The sequence below is a fragment of the Baudoinia panamericana genome (assembly GCF_000338955.1).
Source record: "Baudoinia panamericana UAMH 10762 unplaced genomic scaffold BAUCOscaffold_12, whole genome shotgun sequence".
Lineage (NCBI taxonomy): Eukaryota > Fungi > Ascomycota > Dothideomycetes > Mycosphaerellales > Teratosphaeriaceae > Baudoinia > Baudoinia panamericana.
This window is the reverse complement of record NW_006911268.1, coordinates 1,123,776-1,135,605: the sequence shown is the minus strand read 5'-3', so window position 1 is coordinate 1,135,605 and position 11,830 is coordinate 1,123,776. Positions and strand designations below refer to the sequence as shown.

Sequence of the window (11,830 nt, the reverse complement as noted above, 5' to 3'; positions counted from 1 at the left end):
GAAGTGCTCCGGTCGCAAGGCAGGAGGTTGGATGCCTTAGGCAGGATGATGCTGCCTTGGGCTTGCGTAGAGTCGAACGTCAAGTCTCTCAGGGCCGTCAATATTCCAAACTCCACGCCATCGTAATCCGGAAGCCGTTCATCAGTTTTATCCAATAGGCTTTGCGGATAGATCGAACAGTGACTCTGCCGTTGTGGTCTGCCTTCGAGCTGATGAGGCGGAGGAAATGTCGATTGACCTTTGCAGCAGGGCGTTTGGCGCCCTCTCATTGGCAGGGTCCAGAAAACGTGTCGGATGCAGTGGCCGTCGAGGCAGCTACAGATCCCAAGCCACGTGAGAGATGGAAGACATGCAGACGGCCTCACTTCCGGCGGCTTTGTCCGACCTCAGTACCTCTCTAGCGCATACGGCTACAGCCTCGTTCGCCGGCGCAGGTACGGATCCTACTGCTGCTCTACATGCTCACGCTGGGCCTGACTCTACTCTCGGCATGCTTGGTGGTCTCTTTCTGCGTCTCGTCTACTTCATACCGAGCCTTCTGTATTGGATCATAAGCTTTGTCACCCTAACACTCCCGAGATGGCTATTCAGATTCCTGTCAACAAGCTTGACATTCACCATGAACATGACGACCATTCTGCTGATGTTGCTGTTGTTTGCGTCTACGGTTGCGTGGTTTGTTCGGTACAGGTTTCTGAACATGTACGCTCGACTGCCTCCCAAGCCGCAGATGAAGGACCCTCAGATCGAGATCTTCCCGGACACGCAAGAAGCAGACAGCAAGCCTGGGCTCGCCAACTACTTCGATGAGTTCTTGAGTGCTATCAAGGTCTTTGGGTACCTGGAGCGGCCGGTCTTCCATGAGCTTACTCGGACGATGCAAACGAAGAGGCTCATTGCAGGTGAGACACTGCTACTGGAAGACGAGAAAGGCTTCTGTCTGGTCGTGGATGGCTTGGTGCAGATCTTCGTCAAATCGAGGCGCCCTTCGGATCCGGATGGCAGCGGTGATTCAGCGATTCCCGAGGACGACATCGCAGAGGAACGGCCGAATGCTAACCGAAGCTATCAATTGCTCACGGAAGTGAAGAACGGCGCTCCTATGTCATCATTGTTCTCGATCCTTGCGCTATTCACCGACACAGTCAAGCTCAGATACGACGACGAAGACGAGCCTGCTCTTGAGACAAGCAACTCCGTACTCAACTTCAAGCATCACAGTCGCTTCCCTTTCCCTCACATTGACGGCTCAAGCACTCCTATCTCGGGTGCAGAGAGCCCTTTTGTTGGTGGAATGTCACGGCCGTCGCCGAGGCAGAAGCAGCTGTCAAAAGAGCCACCGCCCCTCAATCTTGATGGCCCTATCGACATGAACCACCTTCAGCCGACCGAAGGTTTCCGACCGAGCATGTCTCGCACAGATAGCTACATCCCAAGGCGGCACCGGAAGCGAGACTCTGCTCATCCGGATATTGTGGCAAGAGCAACCGTGGACACGACCATTGCCATCATACCAGCAAGTGCTTTCCACCGCATTACGCGAATGTACCCGAAGGCCACAGCACAAATTGTTCAGGTTATCTTGACCAGACTCCAACGCGTAACGCTGGCTACCGGACACGCATACCTAGGCTTGACGAGCGAAGTCTTGCGTACTGAACGCCTGATGGACAAGTACACATCGTACGATCTGCCGGACTTCCTGCGTGGCGAAGCGCTACAGCGACTGAAGGACAAGTTCCGGAAGGAGCAAGAACGGATCGATCCCGAAGACGGTTCGAAAGGCATCGCCTTGCATAACCCCCGGATTGCACAGCGAAGACGAACGAGTAGTAGTCTCCGGCGAGGCACAGCGGCGAAAGCACGCTTCGCCGTTCGGAATGGCAACACGCAAGCGAAGGCAGCTGATGTCGAGTACCATGGCGTCAGCGCAGGCGATCTACTCACGAACATGCATGCGGCACGGTCTAATGGACGGAGCCGGAATGCTGGATCATTCTCTCAGCCCTATTCTGCGCCCAAGATGGTCAATGGCGACATACTCACTCCGGTCCACGGATCGCATCACGAGCAATTCGACATTGATCAGACCCCGCGAGCACACATGCAACGACAGGAGTCAATGGATGAAGACCTCCTCTTCCGTGAAGCCATCGTCGAGTGTATGGCGAAAGCGGTCGGTCTGTCACACAAGGTTGGCGTCACTAATCAGCCATCAGCCGCGCAATCACCCGCATTAGTGTCGTATGACCCCAAGCGTCAGAGTGCCGTCTTCAATAATGCTTTTGGTTTGATGGACCTCTACGATGGCTCAGCAGATGACTCCGACTCAATAGCTTCCATGTCCGCGTATAGCACCAATGGCTCCGTGAACATCTTGGAGGATCTGCGGGACGAAGTGGAAATCGTGTACTTCCCGAAGGGCTCCGTCCTCGTTGAGGAAGGTGAGCGCAATCCGGGCCTGTACTACATCATTGATGGCTTCCTCGATGTAAGCGCTGCCGTAGACGGCAACGAGAGCAACATGGACATCCTAGGAACGAAGGGTGCACCTTCGCGGGTACCGGTGCCAGATATGCTACGACCTAGGAGCGACAAGCTCCGACCTGGCTCGCGTTCCCGCTCTCGGGACGCGAGGTCTACAGCCAACAAACAAAGCCTTTTCCTGATCAAGCCTGGCGGACTGGCGGGCTACCTTGGCACTGTATCCTCATACCGTTCGTTTATTGATGTCACAGCCAAGACGGATGTCTATGTGGGCTTCCTACCGCGGAACGCTGTAGAAAAGATCGTCGAGCGCTATCCAATCGTACTGCTGACGATGGCCAAGCGTCTGACAAGCCTGCTACCAAAGCTGATACAGCACATTGATTTTGCGCTAGAGTGGGTGCAGGTCAATGCGGGCCAAGCGATCTATCACCAAGGTGAAGAGAGCGATGCTATCTACATTGTGCTCAACGGTCGTCTTCGGGCAATACAGGAGAGTGAAGACGGCGATATGAAAGTCGTTGGCGAATACGGCCAAGGCGACAGTGTCGGCGAGCTCGAAGTGCTTACAGAGTCTGCTCGTCCGGGTACGCTGCATGCGATCCGTGACACGGAGCTGGCAAAGTTCCCGAAGACTCTGTTTAATAGCTTGGCTCAGGAGCATCCGGGTATTACGATAAAGGTGTCAAAGATCATCGCCTCACGGATGCGAGCATTGATCGAGAATCCGATGACTGAGCCGGCAGCGCAGGAGAGCAAGCTCGCCGTGTCCCGTCCAAAGGTGACATCCACCGTCAATCTACGCACCGTGGCGATCGTGCCATGTACGACAGGAGTGCCGATCATGGAGTTTGGCAATAAGCTGCACGCTGCGCTCGTTCAGATTGGCGCAACGGGCGGCGTTATCACGCTTAATCAGTCCTCGATCCTCAGTCATTTAGGCAGGCACGCATTCAGCAGGATGGGGAAGCTGAAGCTGTCCCAATATCTGGCAGACTTGGAAGAGAAGTACAGCCTTGTGTTATATGTCGCAGATACAAGCGTCAAGTCGCCGTGGACACAGACGTGCATAAGCCAGGCGGACTGCATCTATCTTGTTGGTCTTGCCGAAGGCTCAGCCGCCATCGGCGAATACGAGCGCTTTCTGCTGACCACGAAAACAACGGCCCGCAAAGAGCTGGTCCTGCTACATGCGGAGCGGTATTGTGCGTCAGGTACTACACGAGCATGGCTTCGCAATCGGCCTTGGGTAAACGGTGGCCATCATCACGTCCAGATGGCGTTCCGCAGCGCCGAGGAGCCGGTGCATGCTCGACCAAAGCGTTTCGGTAACACAATCAAGCAGCATGTGCAAGTTCTTCAAGCCGAGCTTCACAAATATACCTCTCGCAAAGTGCGACAGATTCCGCTCTACTCTGCGGAAACGCCGTTCAAAGGCGACTTTCACCGGCTTGCTCGACGGCTGTGCGGAAGGTCGGTAGGTCTCGTACTTGGCGGTGGTGGCGCCCGTGGTCTTGCTCATGTTGGCGTCATTCGTGCGCTGGAGGAGGCCGGCATACCGATCGACATGGTCGGCGGAACCTCCATAGGCGCATTCATTGGCGCTGTGTACGCCCAGGATGCGGACGTGGTCCCGATGTATGGGCGTGTGAAGAAGTTCTCTGGTCGGATGGGCAGCGTCTGGCGCTTTGTGCTCGACGTCACATATCCTTCGGCCTCTTACACCACCGGCCACGAGTTCAATCGCGGCATCTTCAAGACCTTTGGCGACAGCCAGATCGAAGACTTCTGGCTGGACTTTTACTGCAACAGCACTAATATTAGCCGGTCACGCTCGGAGATACACACCAGCGGGTATGTGTGGAGGTACATCCGCGCCTCGATGAGTCTAGCTGGCCTACTACCGCCAATGTGCGACGAAGGCAACATGCTGCTCGACGGCGGCTACACCGACAACCTCACCGTCTCGCACATGAAGTCCCTTGGTGCTGAGATAATCTTCGCAGTCGACGTCGGCGCGATTGACGACGACAGTCCACAGGCATACGGTGACAGCCTATCCGGCTTCTGGGCCTCAGTCAACCGATGGAACCCGTTCAGCACCTTCCCGAATCCGCCTACACTATCAGAAATCCAAGCGCGGCTGGCGTACGTCAGCAGTGTGGACGCGCTGGAGCGGGCCAAGAACATACCAGGATGCCGGTACATGAGGCCTCCGATCGAGCCGTATGGGACGCTAGAGTTTGGGAAGTTTGACGAGATCTATCAGGTTGGATATCAGTTTGGCAAGCGGTATCTGGAGAAGTTGCGCCAGGAGGGGACGCTGCCTATACAGGAGGATACGGAGGAGAGGAAGAACCTTAGACGTACGATGGCGCCAAGGCGGGCGAGTATTTGAGTTTGTATCAACTCGTACCTTCCTCGGTTACCCGCTCACTCGACGCTTTCACGTGACAACTTCACTTGACGCTCTCACTTGATCAATACTTTACTTCACGGAAACAGTCGAAGGCCCACTTGCAATCCTCTGTACTTCCGGAAGTTCAAATTCACATCCTGACTTTGTCCAGACATACTCATCATCTTCCTGCAGTAACATGGCACGCCCACAGAAGACGGAGGAGGTAGTGGTAGAGGAGTCAGTCGCAGTGACTCTACCATCGCCAGCAGCAGCACCTAAGAAGCGGCGGCCGACGAAGGTGCTCGCCGCCAAGAAGGTCTCAAAAGCCTGCGAGGAGCCCTACAAGGCAAATGCGACAAAATCGCCACTCTTGCGTCTCCCTCCAGAAGTGCGCAACCGTATCTGGGGCATCTTACTTGCTGGCAAGACTCTTCATATCGAGGCAGTGAAAGTCAAAGGCACCTGGAAGGTTCATCATTCAATCTGCTGCTCCTCGACCAATGATGTGGCGGAAGCCCAGCGCATCAGCACTATCCACAGGGACGTGGGTTTCCGCGCGTTGGACAGCTACGCCGACCGACACAACAAGTGTAAGCTTCTCTATCGGTCTAGAATCATTCAGAGGGCCTTGCCGCTGCAGATCCTTGCCTCCTGCCATCAAATCCACTGGGAAGCAGCTCTTCTGGCGTACGAAACGAGCACGTTCTCCCTTGACCATATCGTATCCCTTGCGCCGTTCCTGCAAGCGCTGATACCAGCTCAGGTAGGCAACTACAGTGTGGAGCGCCTCAGCTGCCGTTGACACAATGACTAACGGTATCCATGTACACTCTGCAGGCCTACGCCATCAAGTCAATTGTCATAACCAACGGCTTCCTTTACCACACTCCCACTAAGACGCTCCAAAAGGTGATCAAAACCAAGCTGCGGGGACTCAAACAATTCACCTGCTTCGTGCGATATTATGGAGGCGTCGGTGGCCAGGGAAGCAGTGGGCGGCAAGAACGCATCGCCGAGGAGGAGAGGTACATGACACAGCTCCAAGTCTGCCCGATTCAGTCTGCGAACGTGGCCGTCTTTTGTGCGTACCGCGGCTCCCACAATTTCAATCACAAGGCCGCGGGGAAGTGGACATCCGCGATGTCGAGGCGTGTCGAAAATGCAATCACCTCCACCGACACCATCCAGTCATAAGGCACATCGCACCACAGACCAAGCCCGCTGTAATCAAGACGTATGTTGGATTGCAGGCATGGTGGCAGTATGGAAACCTTCATGCGCGAAGCGAACGACAGATAGCAAGGAAGTGTCAAACCCACGCACATATTGCTTGCGCGTCATAACCCTTCTACAAAGCGTTTCGAACAGCCTACGATCGAGTAACAGAGAAACTAAGTGTACGCCACCGCAGCCAAAGCATGCAAATGCGTGCCCTCCGCCCTCGCCTTATACTCCGGCCACCTTACAATAGTATCACGCATCACATCCGTGCCCCACATAAACTCCTGAAAGACGGTGTCCGCCCACAGGTCCGGGTTTTCTCCCTCACCCTTCGCAGCCTGTCTGATCTTGTCATCGCGCGCTTGCTGCTCCGGTCCGTCAGGTAGATGAAGCGCTCTGCGTGTTGTGGCGGCAGAGCCCTGGACCGCTTCACCGCGCGCTTTGCGCACTTCTTCGTAGACTTGGAGTGCTAGCGGGACGTCGGTTGATGATTTGGCGAGGACGGCCTGCAGGACGCCGGCGTCTTCGATTGCTTGGGCTGCGCCTTGGGCTACGTAGGGCTGGGAAGGAGTCAGCGATCGATCGAGCAAGTTCGGACTGAAACGAAACTTACAAGCATTGGATGGCACGCATCACCCATCAACACCACCTTGTTTTCCACCCAGCTCGGTAGAGGCTTATGCGAGTTGAGCGTCCACTCCATGACCTCGCCTTCTGGTACGTAGGACAACAAGTTGCGGACTTCCTGACACCACTCCTTGTAGAAGCCCATCATCTCCTGCTTATCGCCTTTCCGAGTCCAGCTCTCGCCTTCATGATGATCGACGTGCGGTCGCTCCGGATGCAGCAAGACCATGTTGTAAACTTGATTGTTCTTGATCGGGTATGCCATGATGTGCCCGCCGGGACCCATCCACCGCATGCCCACGTCCGTGTTCAGAAGCTCAAGGGCATACTCGTCATGCTGCATCTTCTCCTTGGGAATGAGAATGCGGTATGCGGCGTCACCGGTCGGGCTGGCGTGGTCGACGTGCTTGTGGTACTCCGCAATCTGCCTTCTGATGTCGGACTTGATGCCGTCGGCGGCAATTATCAAGTCTCCTTCAACCCACTCGCCATTCTTGAGCTGGACTCTCGCCTCGAACTTGGGGTCTGCACGCACGACTTTATGGTCTGTCTGGATGTCCACGCCAGCCTTCTTCGCCTCTGCAAGCAAAGTCCGCTGCAAGTCACCGCGGTGGATCACACCAAGCGGCGCACCGTACTTCTCCGCGATGGCGGGCATGAGAGGCGCAGTGCCTAGCTCTTCATTATTCTGCCACCGCCGAAGAGAGTTGCGCTTCAGATAATTGCAGTGCTTGGCAATTTCAGGGAGCACGCCGAAACGACCCAGTATGCGCATATTATTGGGTGCCATTTGGATGCCAGCGCCAACCTCAGCAATCTCTCGCACTTGCTCGAGGATAGTAACATCGTGGCCGGACTGCTTCAAGCCGATTCCAGCGCAGAGGCCAGCGATACCAGCGCCAACAATGATCACCTTCAGCTTTCTTTCAGGCTGCAGTCCCAGCTTCCAGGTGTCGTGATAGTACTCCATGTTTCTGCAATAAGGACTTGCGGACACGAGAGGAAGGAAGTACGTGAGAAGAGAAAGTTCGTAGAGAGGCAAGTGAAATGGTTTAGTAGGTACTGTCAAGCATCCTACCTGGCCTAAGAAGAGCTCTCCTAATGTACTCAATGGCAAGAGTGACGTGGTAGTAGCAATGACATCAAACCACGCGGATTCATGTTACGGCAAAAACGTTCAATGGGCCGCCTACTGACATCTCAGGGCCAGTTGAACAGTCCACTTCGGATGCTCCGGAAGCGTTGTTGGGCACGTTGCGCATCGATGAAGTGACGGGGGCGAGAAAACGAAAGATGAAGGTTTGCTCTCGGATCAAAAAGCCGTTCGGCATTCGTCGTCGGAGGCGCTCCCGCTTGCCGGGAGTTTGAGCCGCAGTCCAACGCCTCCCCGAGTTTTGAATGGCAAGCTAACCTAACCCTCGAACGGAAAGACACACTGCCAGAACAGACACGATTGTCCTTGCCATGAACGTCCGGCGCAAATGGATAGATTCAGCTACTTCACTAGAGTAGTCCCGTTTCTCATAATTCATCAGTACACTCGTACCCAATCCGCCGAATATCCGGCGTTAGGAGGTTTGTGACCATCTCCAGCGAAGGAAGACAACCACCTTGGCCCCAGCTCAAACCTTTCCTACATGAGTCTGACATGTTGTCTCAACAGGTACAATGAGGCCTCAGTCGCTCCTTCGGCACTGTTAGTAGCTATCCGATTGATGCTACCACTGCCAGCGTAGGGAGCGTCCACGAACTCCAACGACTTGGGGCCCTACGCTACCCATGCTCTCACCGCCCGCTTCATCATATTCTGGCCACTCGCAGCAATGACCGCAAATTCAGCCACGCTCGCACCCGTGCCATTGAGTTCATTCGGGGTGCCAGCATTGCCTTGATTACCCATGATCGTCAGCGTCGCATACCGCCCGCTGTACACCGGCGAAGCGAGGGTGACATTCGTGGAGTTCGACATGTACGGCACAATCACGTACGCTGTAGCTGCATCGTACTGACTCGAGATGGTGATGTTACTGCTGCTGGTTACGTTAACCGATCCGGACGACCCATCTGAACTGTTCGAGAATGTGACGCTGTAACTGACTGGCGGTTGCTGTGCCCAGTCGAAGTTGATGGCTGTGATGGGTACGAATGGTTCCGGAAGCTCTACGGTCAGTGACGCGCTGATATTCGACTGTGTTGGTTGCCACTTGGTCGAGACCGCGCCGTCGACAGCCGAAAGCGGGAACTGGCCAGGCTCGTAATCTTGTGGCGATGCTACAGACTGGCATTGTGCGATGTTTCCGGGCACTGTTTGGATGTTGCCGATTTGCCTGTTCGTCAAAGTAATCGTGCCATTCGGCTGAAGCTGGTACACCGTAGTGTTTCCAGACAGCGATGCGCCACTCAGACTGACAGTGACCGGGATGAAAGAGTTGGCGAAGGTGGAGTTCGCACTAGCTAGCGGAGTCGGCAGCCTGGTCAATGTGGTGTGTGTCTGGTTCGAGAAAGCCTTTATCGGCCACCCTTGCCAGTAGATCTGCCGGTACGCAAGCTGCGGAATCTGCGGCGGAAGCGATGGGTTGACGTTGAATGAGTCGAGCATAAGGCGCAGACCGAGGTAGCCGAATACAGCAACTCTATGTGCACCGCCATGACCAGTCAAGAAAGGGTACGCTGGATGCGTTCCACCATTAGCAGTAAAGTCATCAAGTAGCTGCTCGCTGAATTGGAACCATGGGCCGCGAGTGTACGGCTGGGAGCCATAGAGATCATACGTGTACGATGAGCACCCTGAAGGACTGACGTCGTTCGCGACGATGCTAAACACGCCGTAGGTCATGCCCGGACCGTTGAGAGACTGCTTGCCGGCATAGTAGTCCAAGTCGCTGAGACTGTACGGATTCGGGAAGTCTAAGAAGTCGTCAACGAGGATGACATCGGCTTGTTTCACGGAGATGGTGTTGTTCTGCGTAGCGTATTCGAGGATGAGATTGGCGTCGTAATCGATTGGGATGTTGATCTGCGAAGCAATCGAGCTCCAGTTCATGTTCGGCTCCATGCCAAAACGTTGGCGAAGTACGTTCGCGGTGTTGACGTGGGTCTGTATCAGGGCCATTGTGTAGCCGATATCAGTCTGGAAGTTCGCGTACTCGTCCGGATCCGTGCCGTTGAGCAGCTGGTACTTTCCGGTGGTCTGGTTCAATGTAAGAATGTCGATGTAGAACTGTGCGATAGCCTGGTAGATGGGGAACAGCTGGCTCTGGAAGAAGCTCGTGTCGCCAGTAACAGCATAGTAATTGTAGAACTCAAGCCCAATGTCACCGTTGATGTGATACTCGTAATCGAAGCATGGTCCGACGCCAGTGCAATTTCCGTAGCGTGCACTTGTCCAAGAATACACAGCACCGTCAGGTGAGAATCTGCCTGTCTGGTTTAAGCTGGAAGTGAACGCGTCGCGGACATTAGCTTGAGCTTGTGGGAACTTCTCAACGCGGTACAGCGCTATCTGCCTTGCTGCGTCTGGGTGAGCGACTACAAGGCCAGGTGCCATCCAGACCTCTGCGTCCCAGAAGATTTGACTAAGTCATCGTTAGCTTACGTTTCGTCGGAGCCGCCACGAAGCCGTACGCACCCAGCATAGCTTTCGCTGCCCAACCCACCGACAGCGATGCTGTTGACAGCCAGCAAGGTGTTGTTGCCTGCAGCATTGATTGCATTGGTGCCGACCGTCTGTTGCAGCAGATGGTATGCGTTCGTAATAGCGGTGATCTGCAGCTCCAGTATATTCGCATCATCAGGAAGCGTGTCGTTGCTCAAATGGTAGCTATCGACACTGTCATCCGTCATGATGCTGGCCCACTCCGCAATCTGTGACTCGAGCATGCTAGTGAAGCCTTCGTGTGAAGCCTGCCAGGTCGCATTGATCGCAGTGTTTGCCGGGTCCGCGAAGGCATCAGAAGATGCTGCACCAATGTACTTGGTAATGGTGCTAGTTTGGCCGGCTATGAGCGAGACATTCATCGCTTGCGCAATCGATGAGCTGTTGCCGCCAATGACCGAACTCATGGTGTAGTTCATCCGACTACCAGAGTCGCAGTACTCGTCGCCTACCATTGCAGAGACAACGTATGCTGTTACATTGCTGACACCATTGGGACTTACTGCGGTCCAGATCATGGGCAGTACCGGCTCGTACATCTTGTCGACGAACGTTGTCCGCACTGCACAGTCTCCGTCAAGCACATCGATGACCGACGCATTCACGTCTCTTGAGGCTGTGACTTTGAGCTGCACTGCAGCTTGATTGACGTACAACTTGTGCACAAGCATAGTGTAGTCGACATCGATCGCCGGACCGTTGCTTGGAGACCAGGTGTAATGCCATGTCATGACTCCAGCAGCGAAGTCGACTGTCGAGCTGAAGCCAGAAATCTCATCTGAAGGCACACTTGCATCCAACACCTCGCCACCAACTGCCAGGTGCAACCCACTCCAATGAGGGATACCGCTGATTGCACTCTCACCCCCGTATTGGTTTAGCCACGGAAAGTTCGTTCCGTTGAGAAGAGGCTGCGAGTCGTAGAACCCAGCAATAGTGGCGAACGTCTGTCTCCGATCAAACATGGGCCAGCCATTGATGTTGTCGCCGTCGACCGGTGTATCGACCTCGAAGAACGGACCGACTGCCGCAACATTTATGCCAAGATAGCCATTCGCGAGCGACATGCGCTCTTGGTATTGGCCTTGAACGAGGCTGGTCGTTGTTATGCGCCAGTTCTCATCGTCCCATGTCGTGCCGTTGAAGCGGGTTTGATATATCGCTGCCTTCACAACTGCGGACAATAAGAGCCAGTGCAACGCACACATAGTTGACGAAGCTGTTCTTTCTGCTCAAGGTGTCAGTAAGCACCTTCCCTTCGTAGGAGGCTATGCAAGCCGACTCCGATTGTTATGGTTGCCACGAGTTGTTCAGTTTTAGAAGGCTCAACTTACTCGCCATGATGCTGCAATGCTACGAGACGCTCCAGCTCCTGGCAAGGCAACGCTCGACAATACCAACAAGCTCACGACGGACAACCGCGAAACCACGCGGCGGCC

At 54.8% G+C, this 11,830-nt stretch overlaps 4 protein-coding genes across 4 annotated transcripts; 2 read left to right on the top strand and 2 right to left on the bottom strand.

Annotated features, from left to right (window-relative positions):
* The first annotated feature begins 86 nt into the window (after positions 1–86).
* BAUCODRAFT_273535 (uncharacterized protein) lies at positions 87–4,985 on the top strand. Its single transcript, XM_007682094.1, has one exon. It carries the CDS (start codon positions 341–343, stop codon positions 4,883–4,885), a length of 4,545 nt encoding a protein of 1,514 aa, XP_007680284.1. The 5' UTR covers positions 87–340; the 3' UTR covers positions 4,886–4,985.
* On the top strand, positions 4,986–6,194 carry BAUCODRAFT_273785 (uncharacterized protein). Its single transcript, XM_007682093.1, has 2 exons — positions 4,986–5,651; positions 5,726–6,194. Exons 1-2 carry the CDS (start codon positions 5,085–5,087, stop codon positions 6,080–6,082), a joined length of 924 nt encoding a protein of 307 aa, XP_007680283.1. The 5' UTR covers positions 4,986–5,084; the 3' UTR covers positions 6,083–6,194.
* Positions 6,195–6,218: 24 nt separating this feature from the next.
* Positions 6,219–8,003, bottom strand: BAUCODRAFT_38008 (uncharacterized protein). The gene is made up of 2 exons (XM_007681686.1): positions 6,723–8,003; positions 6,219–6,669 (listed from the first exon to the last, which is right to left on the bottom strand). The coding sequence occupies exons 1-2, from the start codon at positions 7,704–7,706 to the stop codon at positions 6,280–6,282; spliced, it is 1,374 nt and encodes a 457-aa protein (XP_007679876.1). The 5' UTR covers positions 7,707–8,003; the 3' UTR covers positions 6,219–6,279.
* A 501-nt stretch (positions 8,004–8,504) lies between these two features.
* Positions 8,505–11,599, bottom strand: BAUCODRAFT_77118 (carbohydrate-binding module family 32 protein; the record flags this gene model as incomplete). The annotated part of the gene is made up of 2 exons (XM_007681753.1): positions 8,505–10,311; positions 10,365–11,599. The coding sequence occupies 2 exons, from the start codon at positions 11,597–11,599 to the stop codon at positions 8,505–8,507; spliced, it is 3,042 nt and encodes a 1,013-aa protein (XP_007679943.1).
* Positions 11,600–11,830: the final 231 nt, after the last annotated feature.

Bases quoted from the DNA above. Each gene is read 5' to 3' on its own strand.
- BAUCODRAFT_273535 (XM_007682094.1), top strand. From the start codon at position 341: ATGGAAGACATGCAGACGGCCTCACTTCCGGCGGCTTTGTCCGACCTC.
- BAUCODRAFT_273785 (XM_007682093.1), top strand. From the start codon at position 5,085: ATGGCACGCCCACAGAAGACGGAGGAGGTAGTGGTAGAGGAGTCAGTC. The intron at 5,652-5,725 runs GTAGGCAACTAC...TACACTCTGCAG, and splicing joins AAGCGCTGATACCAGCTCAG to GCCTACGCCATCAAGTCAAT.
- BAUCODRAFT_38008 (XM_007681686.1), bottom strand. From the start codon at position 7,706: ATGGAGTACTATCACGACACCTGGAAGCTGGGACTGCAGCCTGAAAGA. The intron at 6,670-6,722 runs GTAAGTTTCGTT...ACTCCTTCCCAG, and splicing joins ATGCGTGCCATCCAATGCTT to CCCTACGTAGCCCAAGGCGC.